The sequence below is a fragment of the Tasmannia lanceolata genome, unplaced genomic scaffold (genome assembly GCF_043159265.1).
Source record: "Tasmannia lanceolata isolate RefF3 unplaced genomic scaffold, GAP_Taslan_0.1 ptg000006l, whole genome shotgun sequence".
NCBI lineage: Eukaryota > Viridiplantae > Streptophyta > Magnoliopsida > Canellales > Winteraceae > Tasmannia > Tasmannia lanceolata.
Window position 1 is genome coordinate 18,867,047 of NW_027518683.1, and position 24,614 is coordinate 18,891,660.

A 24,614-nucleotide genomic window follows, 5' to 3' on the forward strand; every position below is an offset into this window, starting at 1 on the left:
AATTTGATCAGAAGGCCAAACAAATCCGTTCTGATAATGGGGAGGAATTCGCTATGCGTACATTTTTTCGTGAACACGGAATTATTCATCAGGTTAGTTGTATAGCAACTCCACAGCAAAATGGAGTTGTAGAACGTAAACATCGTCATCTCCTCAATGTAGCTCGTGCTCTTTGTTTTCAAGCCCATCTTCCTATCCGATTTTGGGGTGATTGGATACTTACTGCAGCTTATTTAATTAACGGCACCCCAACTCCTCTTCTTTCTGGAAAAACCCCATACGAAAGATTGTTTTCTAACAGACCATCTTATTCTCACCTAAAGGTTTTTGGATGCCTCTGTTATGCATCCACCCATGCCTTAAAGCGAACAAAATTTGACCCTCGTGCTACTCGTATTTTCATTGTGTATCCATATGGGCAAAAAACCTACAAACTTTATGAGCTTAGTACTGGGAAAGTGTTCACATCTCGAGATGTAATTTTTCATGAAAATGTGTTCCCTTTCAGTCAAATATCTCATGATACGTCTTCACCTGTCCTTCCCCTACCAATACATGATTGTATTAATCCACCTTCCCTCAGATAGAAATGCATGACCACCCTCCCATGCCCCCCTCCTCACCTTTACTTCCTCTTCGTCGCTCCAATCGTACCAGTCAACATCCTCATTATTTACAAGATTACCATTTGCAGTTTTGCCCTCCAACCTCTCGCTACTCAATCACCTTCCCCGGAGAATGGTCAGGTCGTAAGTACCCCTTATCCCTGATCTAATTACTTGTCTTATAATAATTTTTCCATTTCCCATTGTGCTTTTTCTGTGGCAATCTCATCTATTTCCGAGCCCAAGTCTTTTAAACAGGCTGTCAAAGATCCTAAATGGAATAATGCCATGGCTGCTAAAATCAGTGCTCTTGAAGCTAATGACACCTGGACTCTTACTGATCTCCCTCCTAGCAAAATCCCCATTGGTTGTAAATGGGTCTACAAAATCAAGTACAATGTCGATGGCTCTGTTGAGCACTTTAAAGCACGACTTGTAGCTAAAGGATATAATCAAAAGGAAGGTTTGGATTTTCATGAGACTTTCTCACCTGTTGCAAAACTCGTTACTGTTCGGGTCCTTCTAACCGTTCTGCATCAAATTGACGTCAACAACGCCTTTCTACATGGTGACCTTAATGAAGATATTTACATGCAAATTCCACCTGGTTTTCATCGCTAGGGGGAGACTCGGGTTTGCAAGCTAAATAAATCATTGTATGGTCTTAAACAAGCTTCCCGTCAGTGGTTTGCCAAATTAACTACTACCCTCCTAGATGCTCGATTCGTTCAATCTAAAGTGGATTATTCCCTTCTTACACATTCTTCTTAAAACGGTTTTGCTGCCGTGCTAGTCTATGTGGATGACATCCTCATAGCTGGAACTGATCTCGATTCTATTACATCTCTGAAGAAGTTTCTCCATAGCATATTCACTCTAAAAGATCTCGGCCCTCTCAAGTATTTTTTAGGTTTGGAGGTAGCTCGTTCTAAGAATGTTATTTTTCTCTGTCAAAGAAAATATGCTCTTGAACTTTTAGAAGATTTGGTTTTCTTGGTTGTCGGCCTGCAAAGAGTTCTATGGAACAGAACCTTCAACTCAATTCCACTGATGGTGATGTCTTGCCTGACCCATCCACCTATCGCCGTTTAATTGGACGCTTAATTTACCTTACTATAACTCGGCCTGATATAGCTTTCTCGGTTCAAGCTCTCAGTCAGTTCATGGCCACACCAAGACAACCGCACTTAGATGCCGCTCACAGATTACTCCGCTATATCAAGCAATCTCCTGCTCAAGGCATTCTTCTTTCATCCTCAATTAATACACAATTACGTCCATTCTGTGATTCTGATTGGGCAAGTTGTCCCAGTTTTCCATGAGCACACCAAGCACATCGAAATTGATTGCCACTTATCAGTGAAAAGTTGCAAGATGGTGTCATTCGTACAGCTTATATCAACACCAAGGACCAGCCTGCTGATGTTTTTACCAAACCATTAGGTGTTGCTTCTTTCCAAGGCCTAATTTGCAAGTTGGGTGTTTGTGATCCTCAGGCTCCAACTTGAGGGGGAGTATTAGGAAACTGCTTAAGTTAAGATCGTCTATATCATGTGTATATTGTGTAAATTAGGGAATGCCTCTGTAAATTTGGCAATGAAGGTTCTAGATGTTAGCTGAAAAGGAAAACATATATATTCACTACTGTAACTTACATATTCCAGTGTGGTAATTACGATCCTATTTTTAGGATCCACTCTGATGTACTCTATATATGTACTCAACCTCTGTACACAAATCAATAGAGAAATCCGATTCAACATCTTCTCTTTACTTGTTCTTGATTTTTTTTTTCTGAAAACCCTAGCCTGTAATTCTCATTCTTAATTTTTTCTGAAAATCCTAACCGGGCCTCTCTCTTGTTCTTGATTTTTTTTCTGAAAACCCTAGCTTCTCTCTCTTGTTCTTGATTTTTTTTCTGAAAACCCTAGTATCTCTTTACAGGTATTTCTTGCTAATCTTTTATTTCTAGGGAGATGATATTTTCACCCCCTCTGGAGTACGCCTTTAACGCTTTTTGACTCAAATCACGTTAAAAGGGGGGCGAATGCACACTGCAGGGGGTGAAAATATCATCGCCCTATTTCTAATGCTTCATTTTTTGTGGAGATTTCCTTAAATTTTGAGGCTTTAGGTTGGATTAATGCTTCTTTGAGCTAAAGATTACATTTTTCTACTCTCTGGCTCTCTTCAGAGTTCTATAATTGAGATTTTGTTGGAATTTTGATGGAAATGGTGTTTTTCATGCTTGTTTGTGTTGTCCACTGCTCATTATGTTATGGTCAAGACATTGCAGACATTATTCTGTGAACAGTGGAGAAATCCTAAAAAAAGAGATAGGAAAAGAAAGAAATTTTTTTAGAGTTGATGCTTATTTTATGGCCTTAATAGTTTCTAATGTTCCCCTTTTGTGGTAATAATATGAAATTTTGAGGCTTTAGGCTTAAGTGAAGCTTCTCAGATTAAAAAAAAATCATATTTCTGTCCTCTCACTTTCGTAGGATTTCTAAAATTGAGATTTTGTTGGAATCTTAGAGGGAAATAACAATGTTCATGGATGTTTGTGTTTTTAGCTGCTTAGGGGTCGTTTGGATGGGTATACTTTGTTAGTTTGGAGGGGTATGCTTCCTTTTGCATGAGTAAATTGATTTCATCCGAAATATATTTCAACTGAATGATTTGTGGTGAAATGGAATTACAAGATGGAACAATATAGGAGAACAACCTCAAATTTTCCATTACAATTAACAGATCAACACAACGAATAAGCAGGTAAACGAACAGAGCCTTTCTGATTCAAATACATAGCATGTGTATTTGAAATCTGATATGCTTTCTTGGTTAATTCCTGGGTTTCGCATGCGGTATAACCTAGCAAGTTATCTTTCTTGTCCTCAAGGATCTCATCTGCTATATAGTCGCACATGAGATTGCTTCTTTGGTGGTTTAATGTTTAGATCATGTGCTTTATAGCAGTCTTAGTTGATTGAACTGAGATATTATACGGAAATTGATTAAAAAATAGGAATTATGAAGAGATGGGGCATGGGTTTCTACCACTAATTGGGCTCCTTTGGCAGGATGATTATACCATCAATAAGTTGTTTTTTGTTCTCTCTCTCTCTCTCTCTCTCTCTCTCTCTCTCTCTCTCTCTTGATTTGTTTATGAAAACCCTAGCCTCTCTGATACCGTTTGGATCAACGATCGCAATCCTTAGGGTCGTGGAAAAAAACACAGGAAGTAGAACTCTTGCTAAATGCTTGGAAAAGCTTCCTTTTTTTAACCAAAAACTATCATCCCCTCTTTGCTCATTCTCATTGATATATTTGGAGATACAAGAAGTAAATGAGATACATGGAAAATGACTTACCAATAACTTCTATACCTATTCTCAATACCCTATAATAACTTCTAGGACAATTTTCATGACAATACCATTTCCTAAGTAGTCAAAATACAAACCCAATAAATCTTAACAAAGTCCCTATAAATCATTAAAGAAAGACTTAACTAACACATACTAAAAACTAGACATTGTAATTGCTTATCTAAATTCCCATGCAAAATCCAAGACCAAGTCAAACCACATAGATGTGCCACATGGATGACAAATGGCATTATCCTACGGTGCCAGTCGGATATGCCACTGCATCACTCTCTCTCTTGTTATTAGGAAACTGCTTAAGTTACGATCCTCTATATCATGTGTATATTGTGTAAATTAGGGAATGCCTCAGTAAATTGGGCAATGAAGGTTCTAGATGTTAGCTGAAAAGGAAAACATATATATATTCACTACACTGTAACTTACCTATTCCTGTGTGGTAATTACGATCCTATTTTTAGGCTCCACTCTTATGTACTCTATATATGTATACAACCTCTGTACACAAACCAATAGAGAAATCCGATTCAACATCTTCTCTCTATGGTATCAGAGCAATAACACTCATTTTCCCTTTGAGGACCACTCTTCTGTTTTCTTACGAGACTTTTTTTTTTCTGTTGTCGGTAGCCATTTTACCGGCATCACAACTATTCTATCCTCTATCCTGTGGATCTTTTGTTTTGTTCAAACAACCCTTTCAGCCTTTAACATGGAAGGAAAAGGAGGAAACAGCAAGGTTGAGGATTCCAACAATCCATTGTTTTTGCTTGAAATTTTTTAACTATTGTTGATGATTTTAGTCGTGCTACATGGGTTTATCTCATCGCTCATAAATTAGAAACCCGTTTCCTTTTGGAATCTTTTATTAAACTTATTGAGAATCAATTTGATCAGAAGGTCAAACAAATCTGTTCTGATAATGGGGAGGAATTCGCTAAGCGTACATTTTTTAGTGAACACGGAATTATTCATCAGGTTAGTTGTATAGCAACTCCACAGCAAAATGGAGTTCTAGAACGTAAACATCGTCATCTCCTCAATGTAGCTCGTGCTCTTTGTTTTCAAGCCCATCTTCCTATCCGATTTTGGGGTGATTGGATACTTACTGCAGCTTATTTAATTAACAGCACCCCAACTCCTCTTCTTTCTGGAAAAACCCTATACGAAAGATTGTTTTCTAACAGACCATCTTATTCTCACCTAAAGGTTTTTGGATGCCTCTGTTACGCATCCACCCATGCCTTAAAGCGAACAAAATTTGACCCTCGTGCTACTCATATTTTCATTGTGTATCCATATGGGCAAAAAAGCTACAAACTTTATGAGCTTAGTACTGGGAAAGTGTTCACATCTCGAGATGTAATTTTTCATGAAAATGTGTTCCCTTTCAGTCAAATATCTCATGATACGTCTTCACCTGTCCTTCCCCTACCAATACATGATTATATTGATCCACCTTCCCTCAGATAGAAATGCATGACCACCCTCCCATGCCCCCCTCCTCACCTTCACTTCCTCTTCGTCGCTCCAATCGTACCGGTCAACGTCTTCATTATTTACAAGATTACCATTTGCAGTTTGGCCCTCCAACCTCTCGCTACTCAATCACCTTCCCCGAAGAATGGTCAGGTCGTAAGTACCCCTTATCCCTGATCTAATTACTTGTCTTATAATAATTTTTCCATTTCCCATTGTGCTTTTTCTGTGGCAATCTCATCTATTTCCGAGCCCAAGTCTTTTAAACAGGCTGTCAAAGATCCTAAATGGAATAATGCCATGGCTGCTAAAATCAGTGCTCTTGAAGCTAATTGCACCTGGACTCTTACTGATCTCCCTCCTAGCAAAATACCCATTGGTTGTAAATGGGTCTACAAAATCAAGTACAATGTCGATGGCTCTGTTGAGCGCTTTAAAGCACGACTTGTAGCTAAAGGAAATAATCAAAAGGAAGGTTTGGATTTTCATGAGACTTTCGCACCTGTTGCAAAACTCGTTACTGTTCGGGTCCTTCTGACCGTTGCAGCTATTAAGAATTGGCACCTGCATCAAATTGATGTCAACAATGCCTTTCTACATGGTGACCTGAATGAAGATATTTACATGCAAATTCCACCTGGTTTTCGTCGCTAGGGGGAGACTCGGGTTTGCAAGCTAAATAAATCATTGTATGGTCTTAAACAAGCTTCCCGTCAGTGGTTTGCCAAATTAACTACTGCCCTCCTAGATGCTGGATTCGTTCAATCTAAAGTGGATTATTCCATTCTTACACGTTCTTCTTAAAACGGTTTTGCTGCCGTGCTAGTCTATGTGGATGTCTTGCCTGACCCATCCACCTATCGCCGTTTTTAAGTGTATATATTCACTTTAAAAGATCTCGGCCCTCTCAAGTATTTTTTAGGTTTGGAGGTAGCTCGTTCTAAGCATGGTATTTTTTCTGTCAAAGAAAATATGCTCTTGAACTTTTAGAAGATTTGGTTTTCTTGGTTGTCGGCCTGCAAAGAGTCCTATGGAACAGAACCTTCAACTCAATTCCACTCATGGTGATGTCTTGCCTGACCCATCCACCTATCGCCGTTTAATTGGACGCTTAATTTACCTTACCCTAACTCGGCCTGATATAGCTTTCTCGGTTCAAGCTCTCAGTCAGTTCATGGCCACACCAAGACAACCGCACTTAGATGCCGCTCACAGATTACTCCGCTATATCAAGCAATCTCCTGGTCAAGGCATTCTTCTTTCATTCTCAATTAATACACAATTACATGCATTCTGTGATTCTGATTGGGCAAGTTGTCCCGAAACGCGTCGTTCCGTTACAGGTTATTGTATCCTCTTAGGCTCCTCTCCTGTTTCATGGAAGTCTAAGAAACAACGGACACCTTCACGATCTTCTGCTGAGGCTGAGTATCGTGCAATGGGTACCATTTGTTGTGAAGTAACATGGCTCCTTCACCTACTTCGGGACTTACAACTTCTGCATCCTTAACCGGCACTAATGTTCTGTGATAATAAAGCTGCACTCCACATGGCCGCTAATCCGGTTTTCCATGAGCGCACCAAGCACATCGAAATTGATTGCCACTTATCCGTGAAAAGTTGCAAGATGGTGTCATTCGTACAGCTTATATCAACACCAAGGACCAGCCTGCTGATGTTTTTACCAAACCATTAGGTGTTGCTTCTTTCCAAGGCCTAATTTGCAAGTTGGGTGTTTGTGATCCTCACGCTCCAACTTGAGGGGGAGTATTAGGAAACTGCTTAAGTTAAGATCGTCTATATCATGTGTATATTGTGTAAATTAGGGAATGCCTCTGTAAATTTGGCAATGAAGGTTCTAGATGTTAGCTGAAAAGGAAAACATATATATTCACTACTGTAACTTACATATTCCAGTGTGGTAATTACGATCCTATTTTTAGGATCCACTCTGATGTACTCTATATATGTACTCAACCTCTGTACACAAATCAATAGAGAAATCCGATTCAACATCTTCTCTTTACTTGTTCTTGATTTTTTTTCTGAAAACCCTAGCCTCTATTTCTCGTTCTTGATTTTTTCTGAAAACCCTAACCTCTCTTGTTCTTAAGTGAAGCTTCTCAGATTAAAAAAAAGTCATATTTGTGTCCTCTCACTTTCGTAGGATTTCTAAAATTGAGATTTTGTTGGAATCTTAGAGGGAAATAACAATGTTCATGGATGTTTGTGTTTTTTGCTGCTTAGGGGTCGTTTGGATGGGTATACTTTGTTAGTTTGGAGGGGTATGCTTCCTTTTGCATGAGTAAATTGATTTCATCCGAAATATATTTCAACTGAATGATTTGTGGTGAAATGGAATTACAAGATGGAACAATATAGGAGAACAACCTCAAATTTTCCATTACAATTAACAGATCAACACAACAAATAAGCAGGTATAACCTAGCAAGTTATCTTTCTTGTCCTCAAGGATCTCATCTGCTATATAGTCGCTTAAATGTTTCTGATGTTTGGGTTATTAAGTCCCTGAATTTTTCTAGCATTTTTTAATTTAGGACCTATTTGTTATGGATTTTCAGAACTGATTGTGAGTGCAATACTGATTATTGGACTCATTTTTTTAATTTAGGTCCTTTCAACCACAAATCTTTTTTTCTTTTTCAATAAATGGATTACACTCTCCCTGTTTGCATTGCCCATGCTACTTTCTATATACAGGTAAAGTTTTACATCTCTTCACATCTTGTTGGTTTTGTTACGATTACATCTCCTACATTTCCTGCCTTCCACTGTACTACAGAAGAGTAACAGGGGGCCTTAAAGAAAAGTCCTGGATGAGAAGGTTGAAATGGTTATCGACCTAAAAATATCATAGCTTAAAAAAATAAAATTTTCCATTATTTTGGAAGTTAATTAATACTATACAAATAGAGATGAAGAAGAAAAATGAAAATACAATCAACCCCAATAAACCAAGCTATAAAACAAACTATGGATCAAGCTTTCAGATATCGCTTCTACTGCTGATTCAGAGTTTTTGGATTTTTAATATATGTGGACACAACTATAGGGCTTCTCACACTGTGAAAACCATCAGACCATACTAGTGAGATAGAGTACTGGCTAGTTGGCTTTAAACCCTTTCCGGCAACTGTTAGGATGAAATGTTGCTTCTCGTTCAATGATTTGAAAGATAGAACACTAGGAGTCACAGTGATCTTTAGTTGAGATGCCGTAGATATGGTTGCTTTGTATGTGGCATTTTTTGAACCAACATTAGTAACTACCCTCGAGAAATTGACTTTGAAAGGCTTTCCAGATTTAACGTTAACGGCCATGGAAGGATAATTCAAATCCCTCACAGATTGAGTAGTACCAGTGGGACAACTGCTCTTATCCCCAGAAATGAGCCTAACCATCTTTGAAGTATAACCTTGAGCACACAACATTTTAATGTAGTCATCTTTAGCAGCCTCATACACCAATCCAGGATGAACTGCCTTTACCGGATCAATATTGCCGGCACCATAGCCGAATTCAGCAGCTGCATCATTGCTAGAGTTCATTGGAGAAGCTGGCAAATGAAAAATAAGTGGGTTAATATTCTTCTTTATATTTATGGGTGAGATGTATTTTGTGTTATAAGATGGACGGAGAAAAACTTGAGTTACTGTTACAAAAATATGGAAGTTCTGGATGGTAATATAGTTTCATTATAAGGCCCTCTTTTCCCAATAGTTCCCAAGAAAGATCCATTGAGTGTTATTAATCTGCACTGTTACAATACCTTTCTAAGAACAACTTATTATTTGTTGAATAATAAACTTTTTGAATTATGAAGATGTGTGAAGGGTAATTTTATATAAAATTTTTAAGAGAAAACTTTGAAATGGCATTCACCCCTAACTCACAGCAATTGGCCAGGCAATGGTTGCCTACTAAATTAACAGACGTAACTAAGAAGCTTTTCACCTTATAAGATACAATTTTCATTAGGAGAACCCGTAGTTAAATTGAAAATAAACAGGATAAATTACCAGTAGTCATTAGAGCAGACTTGATGGCTGCAGGCGACCAATCTGGGTGAAAAGACATTACATAAGCAGCTGCACCAGTAGCATGGGGGCACGCCATAGAAGTCCCTGATATTATGCTGAACTTCACAGATCTCTTATCTTCTTCGACTTGTGAAACTTTTCCTACTGGTGAAAATGCGGCCAAGATTTCTACTCCCGGCGCACTTAAATCTGGCTGCAATCCATATTGAATAAACATAACTCATGTGATTTCAAATGAACTGAAGAAGATCGAGATCAAACAGTTGTCAAGTTCCTTTAGACTAAAAGATCGATGTTAGTAATTACAATGGAGTCATTGTCTGAAAGAATCAAAACAAAAGATCAAATGAAAGAGGGAATTCCAGTGCATGGATGGAAAGGAACACCCTACTTTCGAGGAAAATTCTTCACCTTAACTTGTGATAGAGGTAAAAGGTCAAATTCAGCGAGGCAAAATGGACTGAACAAAGTAGTGCCTTTTGGGGTTCCTCTACAGATTGTATTTTAAAGAATTTGGAAGATGGTCATGGTGGATTCCATAGGAAAAGAAAATAGATTATCCATTTGGTGATCCCGTCATCTACTGTTTTCAAGCTAAACATCGATGGTTGCTCCCTTGGCAACCACGGCAAAGTGGGGATTAGAGGGGTGTTTAGAGATAGAAATGGCACCATCATCTACATCTTCTTTGGGCCCGTTGGAATAACGGACTCTACTGAAGTGGAGGCTCCTGCTCTTCACTACGGTATGGGATTCTTTACGGACCAAATGGAAGGCAAGTTGGAGGTAGAAGGGGATTATTCAAATGTAATTTCTTAGGGTCAAAGCACGAGCATTGGTCCATGGAGATCAGCTGAGTTTTTAGATGAGATTAGTTCTATGATTAGCAATAGTTTCCTTCCTTTTGCTCATATCCCTAGGAGTGCCAACGATCTAGCTGATCGACGGGCTAAATCAGGGACTTTCGGAGACTTTACTCCGGGTCCTCTCTCGCCATTGATGCGAATCTGTACTTCTGTAGTCCTTTTTATGCTATGAATATAGTTATATTTTTCCAAAAAAAAAAAACAGAGAAGATTTGTAAGACATGAATGAAATGATCACCTTGAGAATGTCGCTTGTAATGGAATTGGGTCCTCTAGAAGAGAAAGAAGCAACTATGGGAGCTTTAGATTTGAATCTCTCACTTTTCAATATGTTTGCTTGAGGATTCCTGTAGAATTAGAAACAGGTTTGGGTTATATATCCAATTTGTTTTGATTTATAACATTATTTCAAAGGCAATATCATAACACATAATGTATCGATTACTTTGTTTTGTTTATGTATAATTGAACAGCAACACTACTGTTCTGGCTTAGAATAGTCGCAGGAAGAGGATAAGCGAAAGAAAGATCGGGGAAATTCACTAGGCTATCTACAGCAATCATTCCCAAAGCTCCATCTAACAGTGGTTCTTCCCCGTCGGAGAGCTGGTCACAGAAAACAATCTTTCCTTTAACCAATTTTTTATCCAAGCAGCCAAATCCGCAACTCCTGAAAGATGATAATAAAAGTTAGGTTATTTCAATTTTCTCATCAAGAAGAGCAATTCTGAAATCATCTGGATCGCGAATTTTACCGGGCAAATTTGATGTCGCAATTAGATGATGCTGCATCCCCTCCACTTATCAAGGGAAACATCGTCCCGTTCAATTTGAAGGTGTTAATAGCATTTCCCTGACAATGGTACACTAATTAGTTAGCACTAGTACCATATTCACTTCCAAACTAATCCATTGAAGAAAAATTATATTGAAAATGGGAAAACGTAAGTCTTCAAAACTAATCCATTGGGTAATGAGTTTATGTGAAAATTAAAAGTTTGGTCTTTCTCACCACAAGTGTAATTCCATTTCCAAGGACAATCTTATTTTCGATTCGGCGATCCGTGCTTGTCGCTGCCACAGTTAACAGCCATGGAGCAACACTACCCACAGATCCAAGTAGCGGACCTCCATTACCAGCGGATTGTGATGTAAGAATCCCCTTGTTCATGGCATGGAAAGAACCAATGGCAATAGAATCATTTCGGTAGTCTGATGGGGAACTAAACCCCAATGAAACAGAGAGGATATCAACACCATCGGCAATGGCATCGTCAAATGCGGCCAAGATGGCTTCATCGGTACAGCCATCTGGACCACAGACCTTGTACATGGCAATCCTTGCAGATGGAACTGCTCCCCTTGCAGTGCCTTGTGCCAAACCAAGAAGACTCGCCCCTTTCACCCCGCGGCCAGCAGCTGTTGATGAAGTGTGGGTCCCATGTCCTTCTTTGTCAATCGGAGAATCTCCAGTGTAAGATCGAGCTCCGATTAACTTTCTGCCAATTATAAACTTCAATTATTTTTAAAAAATGTCGCGATGTTTTGTATTTTTTTTGTTTTGATAAAACGACATAATCCCAAAAAATTTCGAAGATTTTTAAAAATATTTGAATTATCATCATGATTTATTTTCGCTACTGATGATGTTGGCACTACCATATTTTTATAATTGCACAGAGCAAGCAAGTCATTTCTTTCGTAATTGGCTTGTTAGACCATTTTCGGACCTGTAATATTTGGGACTATGGTGGAGAACATCTAAGATTTACAGTCAATAGGAGATTAGAAAAGCGAATGATATAGAGAAAACTTTACTTGTTGCAAGCAAAATTTTTAGAAGATTGGCACTTCCCCTTCCACTTCTTCGGAGGAGGACCGAAACCTTCGTCATTAAAGCTTTCAGACCCCGGTGAGATTCCAGTATCAAGCACCCCAACGATCACATCACTTTCAATGGTAGGCATTCTTTTCACAGTATCCTTGAAACCGAGGAAATCCCAAGATCTTGTTGTGAGAGGCTTGTAAATCTTACTAGGAAATACAGACACTACTCCTTCCGTACCTGTAGAAATTATTGTAAATCTATGTTAGTGTCAAAAGTGTGGGATTACATATTTTTCCACTCTAAAAGAACAACATTTTCACTCACTAGCAATCTTTCTTTGCTCTTGATCTGTTAGCTTGGCGGCGAATCCATTGAAACTCCTATTGTAACTATGTATCAGAAAGTCAATTGTGGAGCTGCAAAAAGAGAAGATGATTATGTTGTTAATTAAAAAGGATATGCACCTAATAAAAAATGTATCATTACATAGTAAAGTTCAAAATAATATTTGGGGCCTATAAATGTAAATTTTCCATAGATATTAGTTATCTCACATAATAAGGAATAATATACAGACAAACAAACCATCTGTTTTCTATAGTATACAGTACAGCTGGCCCTCCCAAGTAAAAAAAAAAGGTGGCGGACGTATCACTTCCCTTGAACATGTTACAAATGTAAATTTAAGGGTTGGGAAGATCCTATGGAGCTGCTTTGTTTTGTCAGACCCTATCTATGGGAGGGCCCATCAAATGAATTGTTTGCATCGCCCGAACAATGTTGGTCCCCACATTGTTTTAAGACGACGGAGTAGATAACTTATCTAGCTAGGAGTAGATAACTTATCTACACGATCGTGTAGGTAAGATACCTGCACTTGAGTGGAGAAACAAGGTGGGGGCCCACATTTTTGGGGGATCAAAACCATTCATTTGGAAGGGCCCTCCATGGATAGGTTGTGGCCCAAAAATCAGCCACATTGGATCGTGCTAACCCAATCAAAGGTGGGGGGAAATGGACAAACATTGTGTGTCCGTGTTTCTTCCAATTCCCCCCTCCACAAATGGCAGGGCTAGGATGATCCAATGGGCTAATTTTTGGGCCACACCCTATCCATGGAGCGGCCTTCCAAGGAAATGCTTTGGACCCCCAAAAAATGTGGGCCCCCACCCTGTTTCTGCACTCGTGTGCAGCTATAAAATATAGGGCTTTTATCGCGAGATTTTTATAAAACGACAAAAACCCGAACTAATCCCGTGATTTTAAAAATATAGCGATATTTTGGTTTTTATCATAAAATATCCTGATAATATCGTGATATTATCCCGATAATTTTATTTTATATTTTTTCTTAAATTTAATATGTGTATATATTTTTTAAATAATTTTAATTTTACAGTTTATTTCCCGATATAAACCTGAAAAAATTAATTAAAATTAATATATCCCGAGATTTTCCCTTGCCGAGATATTCTCGAGAATGACATTTGTGACATAGGTGTGCAGGTAAGCTTAACAGAAAAGGCTTCTGAGGTATCGCTCACATAGTTGGTTGACTCATCCACCCCATTAGTTTTGTAGGTTATAGATAGGATTATGGTTATGGTTAGGGTTAGGGTTATGGGTTATGGCTATATTTATGATTAGTGGAGGTTTTCAAATGGATGGCTAGTAATTATTTGAGTTATGGTTATTGTTAGGGTTAGGGTTATGGGTTATGATTTGTTAGGAACACCTAATCTATGTGAGGTTCTATAGAATGAATGGGTTGGAAGAGTAAAGCTACATGGAGATGGTGTTTTATAGAGGGTTACTCACCCTCCGCGATACCTCAGAAACCTCGCCCCTATATATATATATAGAGAAAAGTGAGTCTGGTCGGCAGACCAGAAAACACTATTCTGCTCCTTCCATCGTTTTAGCCGTTAGATGAGAATTAATTAATCGTGGCCGTTGTTTTATTGCAGAAAAAATCAAGTGAAAGAAAAACCCATTCGTTTCTTCGTTTTTGCTAAAGTTGCAGAGGGCAAAAAAAACCAAAAACCCATTCGTTTTTTTGCTTTTGCTAAAGTTGCAGAGACCAAAAAAACCAAAAAACCAAAAACCCATTCGTGAGGGTGTTTTTGCTAAATTTGCAGAGGGCAAAAAAACCAAAAACCAAAAACCCATTCGTGAGGGCAAAAAAAACCAAAAACCCATTCGTTTTTTTGCTTTTGCTAAAGTTGTTTCTACATACCAGCAGAGGGCAAAACACATTCTGTTTCTACAAACCAGCAGAGGGCAAAACACCAAAATCCCTTTCGTTTCTACAAATCTGCAGAGGAAAACCCATTCGTTTCTACAAATCTGCAGAGGGCAAAAAAACGAGTGAATCAAAAACCCCTTCATTAGAAAAACAGAGGAACTTCGGATCTCTCTAATTTTCCTCTTTACCACTGCATATAGAAAATTCATCAAGAGCCTTGGATGGAGGGACAATTTTCTTTGTAAAAAGTAATTCCTTAGAGAATGAGTTTTCCAGCATTTTGGTTCACGTGCAATTTCTTTTTCTATGAAAATTGCAACCTATTAGACCCTCTAATTTTCTTTTCCATGAATTTTTTTTTTCTCCCTGGCCAAGACAGAATCACTTCCAACTATTTACAAGAGAAAGGTCAGTTTTGGATCCTTGCCTTAAAAAATAACATGGGAATCCCTGGATTTGTACAGTTCCCATCAAATGCGGCTATGACTGAGCTATAAATATAATCCAGGGATGTTTGGCGAACAACCCAGTTAGGTGACCAATATCTATTCTGTACCCACATGAATGAATCCATTTGTAGCGTATAACACCACTCCACCTTCCGAATGTAGGGCATGGGGAAAGATGCCTACTAAGGAGAAAACTTACAGCCAAATGCGGCCATTCTAGGACAACAATCATGCTACTTTGTAATGTCATATGATAGTGAATTTGAGAAGGTCTAGACAAGGGCAGTTGAAACGATAATATTTGATTGAAGAGTTGCCTCGGCTCCTCGTTGTTTGAAATTTATTTACCACAAAATAAAACTTGGAAATTTCAATATTATTGATCATAACCTGCCCTACATATTCAACCATGCTCATCAACGATTGCAAAAGTTCATACATTAATTAACTACCCCACGACAAAACCTACACATGTGACCAAGTAGGATATGTGCAGTTACATGTTCTTCATACAGTAACTTCATTCAACTACAAATTTTTCTAGCTTTGCTTAAAATACCAATGCAATTGTATTCTTAAGATCTATCTGATTGCCACACTACAGTCTCCAATATTGATATTACAGACATTTATTGTAACTCTAAGAAATCTCTAGTACCAATTCAACTGCTAAGCAAATCTCTTTTGAGCTTATTTTTCAGCTGCAGAACCTGATTTTCTGGGTAGTAGCCGATCCAAACAACCTATCAACATATCCTGCAAAATGAAAAATCATTGTATTGTGATGGCAATAATTACAAAAGGTTATATTTTTTCATCCAGACCGAGGGATATGCTTCCTCCGTGGCACAAATGCTATAAGGCCACACTGGCCCTTCAAATGAAGGGTTCAGATCATTCAAATTAATCATGTGGTGGGGACCATGACGAACATAGGTGCAATAGATAATGGTGTTTCGAAATAAAAAAGTATAGAAGACAAGAACATAGGTGCAATAGATAATGGTGTTTCGAAATAAAAAAGACAAGTCTTACTACACTTCAAGAAATAACAAGAAGACAAGAACAAAAACACACTCTTTACAACGTATTCCTACAGATAGTCATTTCATTTTCAAAAACCCTGAAATAGGTACCAAAAAGTCAAGAACAAAAAGGCAAGAACTCCAACTGCTTTATTCCACCCCTTTTCATTCTCAAGTACTTTCGAGCGTCGCAACAACACCTTTAATTCACCTACTGCTTGATTCGTCTCTTGCATCGACATGTTCAATCTGGATAACTCATCTCCCAAGCTTCTCAGATGGTTATTGGATTCCCTCTGGCACCCAACCAATCTAGATAATGCATCTCCCAATTCAACTACCGCTTCCTTCGTCTCTTGCGTCGACATATTCAATTTGGCTACCTCATCTCCCAACCTTCTCTGATGGTTATTGGATTCCCTCTGGCACCCAAATTCCGGCTTGTTTAAAACATCATCCACCCATAAAAAATAATTGCACCTCCATGTAATACCATCCTGCGCGTTATACATATGTAAGTTGGACCTTTGAAATTGCCAAGAAAAAAAATTTCAAATAAACTTCAATACTTACATTGAAATGACAGGAGTAGAAAACCCGTTCTTGGTTATCATTCACATCAGTCTCAGCTATTTTCAAGGTAGCTTTCTTCTGACATTTACATTTAAGTACGGGGATTCTGAACATACTTGACCTTCCATCACTATTTGAAGATGAAGCCATCAATTTATTTTACCTTCCTGCAAAATTAAATAAGAACATGCACCAAGCTATATGGAAAAACCTTGTGAAATGAACCGGAAAGATGAGATCATCCGAGTATTTGTCAAAACCTCTAAAAACCAGTTCAATCTATTTTTGATGTTCATTGACAATAAAAAAATGAGCTACGACAATACAACTCGGAAAGTAGAATGGCAGGATCATCACATCAAAGTCAAGGCCTCCCACATTAGATTCAAAAGAAATAAATAAAAAGTGAGAAATGCAAATATCTAAACGTTTATGAACCCCAAACCCAAGATTGTGGTTTCTGAAATCTGAGCAACATAACTGTCTCTCAATGCCAACAAAAAGGAAAAAACAATGTACCCAATTCTGACATTAAATCTTACTGAAAATGTAATATGTATATCAATTGGAAAAAAAAACATAAAATTGCTACTCATGTATCAAAATATCACAGATGCCTCTTAAATTAACATTTGAATACAAAGTGCCACTACATTTCAGAAAAGGAACACTAAAAAACAAAATAATTTGTTGCCTTCCACCTAGCAATAACTCCAATTTCAAACCAATTTGTTGCCTTACACCTAGCAATAACTCCAATTTCAAACCAAACTCCTATAAAAAAGAGAAGTTCAAAATAAAGAAGAAGCAGAACAACAATAGTCTAGCTGAAAAAATAAAATAACAAAATCATGTACATCAAACAACAATAAACTTCACCAGAATCACAACCATTACAACATAAAGCATCAAAACCACTAGATTCAAAACAGACCTAACCAAAACATAAAAAAAAGATAAGTTGAAAATAAAAGATGCAAAATCAGAGGAAAAACGAATGGGTTTTTGCTTGCTTCTTGTTTTTTTTTTAATGAATTCGTTTTTGATTCACTCGTTTTTTTGCCCTCTGCAGATTTGAAAAAACCGTAACCATAACCAAACCATAACCAAACCATAAGCCAATACTTCTACAGATCCAACCCAGCAAAAACCGTACCCTTCTTCAAATGGGTTTTGAAATGGGTCTTTAGGAGAAGAAGGGTACGGTTTTTTGAAAACCCCATTCGATTGCTTCGAAATTGAAAAAAAAACGAAGAGAAGAGAGTGAGAGAGAAAGGTACCTCTGCAACTTTGAAAAAAACGAATGGGTTTTTGCTTGCTTCTTGGTTTTTTTCTAATGAAGGGGTTTTTGATTCACTCGTTTTTTTGCCCTCTGCAGATTTGTAGAAACGAATGGGTTTTCCTCTGCAGATTTGTAGAAACGAAAGGGATTTTGGTGTTTTGCCCTCTGCTGGTTTGTAGAAACAGAATGTGTGCCTCTGCTGGTATGTAGAAACAACTTTAGCAAAAGCAAAAAAACGAATGGGTTTTTGGTTTTTTTTGCCCTCACGAATGGGTTTTTGGTTTTTGGTTTTTTTGCCCTCTGCAACTTTAGCAAAAACACCCTCACGAATGGGTTTTTGGTTTTTTGGTTTTTTTGGTCTCTACAACTTTAGCAAAAGCAAAAAAACGAATGGGTTTTTGGTTTTTTTTGCCCTCTGCAACTTTAGCAAAAACGAAGAAACGAATGGGTTTTTCTTTCACTTGATTTTTTCTGCAATAAAACAATGGCCACGATTAATTAATTCTCATCTAACGGCTAAAACGATGGAAGGAGCAGAATAGTGTTTTCTGGTCTGCCGACCAGACTCACTTTTCTCATATATATATATATATATATATATATATATATATATATATATATATATATATATATATATATAGGGGAAACATTTTCTGCCCGATACCTCAGATAAGTTTTCTGAGCAAGAGGTCAAAAAATCATGTGGGCCCACAGTGTTTGGATGATCCAAAGCAGTCATTTGATAGGCCCTTAGATAGATAGGGTGTGCCCAAAAAATTAGCTCTATAGGATCATCTTAACCCTTCGATTTTTGGAGGTTAAAGATGGACAGATTTGTGGAGGTTTATACCCATCAACTTTAACCTACACAAATCGAAGGGTTAGGATAATCCTGAGGAGCAGATTTTTTGTGCAGACTCTATCTATCTTTGGACTATCCAAATGAATGCTTTGGATCATCCAAACAATGTGGGCCCACATGATTTTTTGAGCTCTTGTTCAGATAACTTATCTGATGTAACGCACAGAAAACGTTTTCCTATATATATATATATATATATATATATATATATATATATATATATATATATATATATAACGGAAAAGGTTTATGAGGTATCACTCACCCTGAGCAGCCTTCTAAATACCCTATCTCCCATGGAGAGAGAGAAAACGGTTATACACGTCCATCTTACCTCCACAAATCGTATGGTTGGGATGATCCTTTGGAGCTGATTTTTTTGTGGACACCCTATCTATGTGAGGGCCAATCAAATGAATGGTTTGGATCACCCAAACAATGTGGGCCTCCACTGTATTTTAAGCTAGTGTGTAGATAACAGCTATATATATATATATATATATATATATATAGGGAGAGAGAGAGAGAGAAGTATAGATATTTGTAAAATATTTGACCCATTGGCATGTAAGATGCAAAGATCTTTTGGGTCAGAAGTATTATACCGTTAAGCAAGTAGTTTTCTGGTAAAAAAATAAAACTTGCAGGAAAGATAAAATGTAGGGGCCACCTGTTCATTGATCCAAACCATTTACATACTAAGTCCCGCTGCCAAAAAAACATTACCTCTCTCCAAGAACTTCTTGTAGAATACTGTGGTGGTGAGATGATGCCGTATATTCTCCCTCCGGTAGGGCTCCCATGTACACAATGTGGACCTGATTATGTACCACACATGTGATCCATGGCATGCATATAATATTTTTTTTCTGTCAAAGTTTAAGAAAAATATATAGTTCTAATATGGTGTACAGCGTTGGTGCTCATAATCCGGGCGCTGCCCTTAACATTTGGTCGTTGGATCAAATATCAAGGGCCGCAACACCATATAATTTTTACAAAAATATATATGATGATGATCTATGCCAGTACATATATGAGCAAAAAGGGTATTTTTTTTCTGAATTATATGGTTGCATGTAAATAGAAATGGTGAGAGAGAAGCATGAAAAATCAAGAACTAAAATGACTAGCCTTTCTATCTCCATCAACAGCAACAGAAGGATTGGCAAAGAAGGCTAAAAGACTGAAGAGCGAGAGAAGAAATGCCAAATAATTTTTCAAATCTGCCATTGGGTTTGGTTTAGATTAGTCCACAATATAACCAGGAAGGTGATATTTATAGGCCAATAGAAATCCGCATAAAACGATTTCAGTGAATCCCATGACAGTAGGAGGAAAGATTCCATTGTTTATATATTTTCCTTATCTAGATAATGCCATAGGTCAGAAATGGAGAAATGGGTAGTGGAGAGGAGAGGTCTTAGGGGAAATGGGGTTATATTTAGGGGAGGGAAAGCTGGGTTTGGCTTTGTTGGGGTGTATTTACTAAAATAAGGTGTTATGGACATGTGTATTTTTCTTGTTGAAGACCATGCTTGTTGAATGATCCTAGCCATTCGATCAACATAGTTTGAATGCTTTCATTTGCTTAGTTTTTGTTTAATTTAACCTTCTTTATTATTGAACACTAATCCAATGGCTAGGATTGTCTGATTGCAGTGATTTCTGAGATGTTTCATCTTAATGGCGGGACCCCACAAGATGAATGATCTAGATCATAGTGATATCACATAGGTGGGCCCAATCTCTCAATCTCATATTCTCATTACAAGTGTTACTACACCAGTTCCGTCTCATGTTATCATTCCCCCTTACTTACGCTTCTCACAAGTAGCCAAAATAGATGATGTCATGTCGGCGGGCCTTCATTATCATGGGCTATTTTAATGAGTTGACGTTTTGCCCATATTTTCAGTGAGAGGCGTCTCATATTATCGTGTGCATTTGCTTGAGATTCGGGAATCTCTACCATTGGTTCACGCATTTCCATGGGTGATTAAAGTGGAACAAAATGGGGGTGTCTACACATCCTGATGTTGTTAAATTCTCGTTTATTGATCGAATGATTTGAGAAAACTCTAACTAAGATCCACAAGATAGTAATGATCTCAGATACGAAGTGATCTAAATGTTGCAACAAGAATCTAAAATATTCATTCAAGATTCAAGGCAAAGATAATCTCAAATTCACTAAGAAACGAGACAAACAAAGTTCATAAGTTTCTTTCTTAGATCTCAGATCCAAAAACAATCTGGGAAAAAGATCCCCTGAAATGAGGGTGTGCATTCCCTTTTATAGTGGGAAAGATCATACATTTTTTACTCGGTGTATCACCTACGTGTCATATTTCTATTAGTCCCATATTATTCTAACCATTTCCCGTGCAGATTCTGTATATATCCACCTGTTGCTATCAGGAGATCGTGGGATCAGATCTGTAACGACTTTTGCTGACATGGCATGAATGAATCATGCTTCCTTTTAAGAATGAAGAGTAGTGCATGATTCATTTTAGGCCGTCGGATCATATGGTGACACGTGTTAAAATCGTAGAGTGTAGGACCGAATTTACCCTAAGCATATCCACAACATCTTGGAAGTCCTAGGTGGAGACTCTATTTGGGGGGAAGTCTTCCCAGCTTCTCTTTTGCATTGAGGGTAGCATTAAAGTTGCCCCCACTAGCCAGGTCTTCTGAAAAGCACTGGTGTAAGTAATGAGATAACTCCAAAGATTCCTTATTTCTGCCATCGAGCAATTTACATATGCAGAACTCAAGCAAGATTCCTGTCACAATTTCTGTAATGAGCTAGTCCACTTTTCTTTTGTCCAATAATAGGGCACCATTGAGATTTCTTCTCTGGCTCTCACAGTTAGTTTCTAGATTCTAGTCTCCCAGTTTTGATCTCCTTGAAGAGGATCAGCTTCAAAAACCCGAGTGGAAGCACCTCCCTCGGAGTTGGATCCCTGATCGCCATTGGAATTACCAGTGATTACTGGGCAGATCTGGTGTAAGCACTCCCACTTTCAGGCACAATGAGGGCAAGGGATTTTTTCCTAATGCACCTTTTTTTTCCTTTGGATGGAAATTCTCTAACTGGTAGAGAAGGTCCTCCTCTACGGACTTGGCCAACGGGAAGGTTGCGGCACCCCCAAGTTACCTTCGAGGTCCTTAGAGACGGCCGGAGCTCCAACGTCTCTAGCAATTGGGATAGTAAGTTAAGCAACAATGCCCTCTCTAATGCTTTCGGTTTGTAATATTAAATAACCGCAAGTGCACGGATCGCGTGTAGTCACGGGTCGAACTCAGGGAAGAGAAATCTTGTTTGTGAATCCTATTCTTGTATCACCTAAAATATAAACTATGATATATGTTGCCTGGCATTTACTCAGGATTTTCTAGACGTACCTTAGAGCCAACAATATCTATAAGTTTGTATTCTAAACAATCTAAGAATCGAACACAAATAAGATTGCGATTTGAAAATCTTAATTTTGGCAAAGTGCACCAAAGTTCTAATGACTTCTTTTAACTACTTATCTAATATAATTAGAAAGCCAAAATTCTAAGGGCTTAAGTAAATCGGAAAATTGAAAAATAAAACCTTAATTCAATATAAAGGAGTACTTAGGGTTAGAATCCACCATGGGTTTGGATAAAATTGATTAATTAAAATAATCCTTTGAATTAGGTTGAATATCCAACTAAACAGTCAATAAATAATAAGATCTTAAAGATGTCATTATTTATGAGTATTTAATCGAATTAACCCTCTAATTTATATTAATTATATAGAATTTAATCTTTGTTAATCAACAATTATCCATACGGAAGGGGAAAGCCAATGGCATGGATGATTGGGATTTGTACAAAAACAATGATGTCCTCCAAACAATGTTGAGGATGTTTGACAGATACATGTTAAACTCTGTGATGATATACATAACGAAGAGCATAATTGATAATGGTATTAATTCTTTGAATTCGTCAATGCTTCCCCGAAACAATATTTGTACTAGTAGACCCTCTCTTAATCGTAGCATTCCTTCCACTTCGATTCCGTCCAAAAAACGTCCGCGTTTTGAAGTAGACTTGCAAAAAGACTACGAAAGTGAATTTGATGGGAGATATGTATTTGAAGAGATGGGAGGTACTCCAGCAAAACCAGGCGTAAGGTATTGTAGTTATTTGGCAATCTTTCAAGACTTTCGTGTTTCAATTTATGAATTAATCATATGGATTGAAACTGATTATATATTTCCGAACTATGCAGGTCTCAAATTGACTTAAATGAAACATTGGCAAGTGGTTTGCATGCCAAGCATGTTACTGGAGGTATCGATGACTTCCAAAATATGGGAGATGTTGAAGTGGACTTTAGTAATATTTTTGAAGATGGTTTTTGTGTGAGGGGTTTAGATTTAGAAGAAGAAAGAAATGATGATGATAATGACGATAGTAGTGATGATGATTACAATGGTGATGATGATGATGTGGAAGAGGATGACGATCATGGAAAGATCGGTGTTAGTTCATGCGCTCAGCCTATCAGTGCGGATTCTCCTATCAGAGGGGGTTCTCGACCGGTTCCGACTGACAGTAGTCGGCCAATAGAAGCAGATGGGATGTTTGTCGGGGCCTATGATGTAGATGCTAATAATCTTCAGTTTAAGCAGTTAACGGTTGGGGCAATGTTTTCTAATATGCAACACTTCAAGAAGGTTGTGAAAGAGTATACTATTCGACTGAGGTTTATGTTCGTGAGGTTGACATTAACATCGAAGAAGTGTGCCGTTCGATGCAAGGTAGAGGGTTGCAAATGGCGTATAATGGGTACTAATCATATGACTTGTGTCTTAGTGAAGTCGTTTGTCCCCGACCATATGTGTACAACTCAATTAAAGGGCAATGATCACCCTCTTGTCACAGCAACTTGGGTTGCTCAGACATGTTTACGCTTATTCGCTCCCCCGAGATGATGTGAGGACGAGGATCATACGTGAATATATCAAGATGCATTGGGGTATAAGTATAAGCTATTGGAAAGCATACAACGCGATGAACATCATACTTGAGATTAAGTGTGGAAATGTGGAGTACTCTTATCGAATATTGCCTGCACTTGCAGTTCAGATGATGAGAAGAAATCCCGGCACCTATATGCGTGTTCTTAGAGCGAGCAATTTTTGACCTAAGGGAGATGATAGATTTATTCGCTTATTTTGGACATTTCGTCCCAGCATACGATCTTTTCAATGAACACTCAGGCCTATAATTTTAGTTGATGGGATACATTTGCGAAGGAAGTATCTAGGAATCTTATTGATTGCAATTGGGGTCGATGGTAACAACGGTTTATATCCATTAGCATTTGGGGTTGTTGAGACGGAGAACGAAGATAGTTGGGGGTGGTTTTTTATGTTGCTGAGGTAGTACGTATTGGCAGCGGAGATGAATCGGGGTCGATGGTAACAACGGTTATTGCATGCGTCACCTCGCCGCCAATTTGCGATCCGAGTTCAAAGATGTTCTACTCGAGAGATTGTTTTAGAAAGCCGCACGGACTTTGAGAGAGTGTGTGTTTAGAGAAACAATGGAGAAGATTAAGGTGAGGAATGAACGTGCACACAAGTGGATAAGTGACATTGCGAAGGAACACTAGGGTAGGATGCGAGAAGATTGTCGATTGCATCAATGGTAGAGCACACTAGACATCAGACTACTAACTTCATTCAAAAGCGTCAGAAATTGGGTCGTAGTTGGCAAACTAAGTTGACTCATTATGCAGAAGAACGTATGACATTAGCGAGGGAAGAGAGCCGCCTACAGCTTATCGGGTTAGGGTTCATGAATATGAAGTACGGTCCCTTTAACATACAGATGCAGTAAACTTGCAACTTCGCACGTGCAGCATTTGGACTCCCGTGCGGACATGCCATGGCAGCCATTG

General features: G+C 38.1%; 2 protein-coding genes and 1 long non-coding RNA gene across 3 annotated transcripts; 1 reads left to right on the plus strand and 2 right to left on the minus strand.

The window, feature by feature from the left end:
• The first annotated feature begins 6,500 nt into the window (after positions 1-6,500).
• Positions 6,501-6,980, plus strand: LOC143878797 (putative mitochondrial protein AtMg00240). Its single transcript, XM_077381028.1, has one exon. It carries the CDS (start codon positions 6,501-6,503, stop codon positions 6,978-6,980), a length of 480 nt encoding a protein of 159 aa, XP_077237143.1.
• A 1,369-nt stretch (positions 6,981-8,349) lies between these two features.
• On the minus strand, positions 8,350-19,523 carry LOC143880009 (subtilisin-like protease SBT4.3). Its single transcript, XM_077382755.1, has 9 exons — positions 19,388-19,523; positions 12,550-12,641; positions 12,216-12,462; positions 11,410-11,896; positions 11,153-11,250; positions 10,843-11,067; positions 10,636-10,744; positions 9,511-9,724; positions 8,350-9,047 (listed from the first exon to the last, which is right to left on the minus strand). The coding sequence occupies exons 1-9, from the start codon at positions 19,510-19,512 to the stop codon at positions 8,491-8,493; spliced, it is 2,154 nt and encodes a 717-aa protein (XP_077238870.1). The 5' UTR covers positions 19,513-19,523; the 3' UTR covers positions 8,350-8,490.
• On the minus strand, positions 15,907-16,968 carry LOC143880011 (uncharacterized). The gene is made up of 2 exons (XR_013251474.1): positions 16,518-16,968; positions 15,907-16,441 (listed from the first exon to the last, which is right to left on the minus strand). It is a non-coding gene; the product is annotated as an uncharacterized LOC143880011 (long non-coding RNA).
• Positions 19,524-24,614: the final 5,091 nt, after the last annotated feature.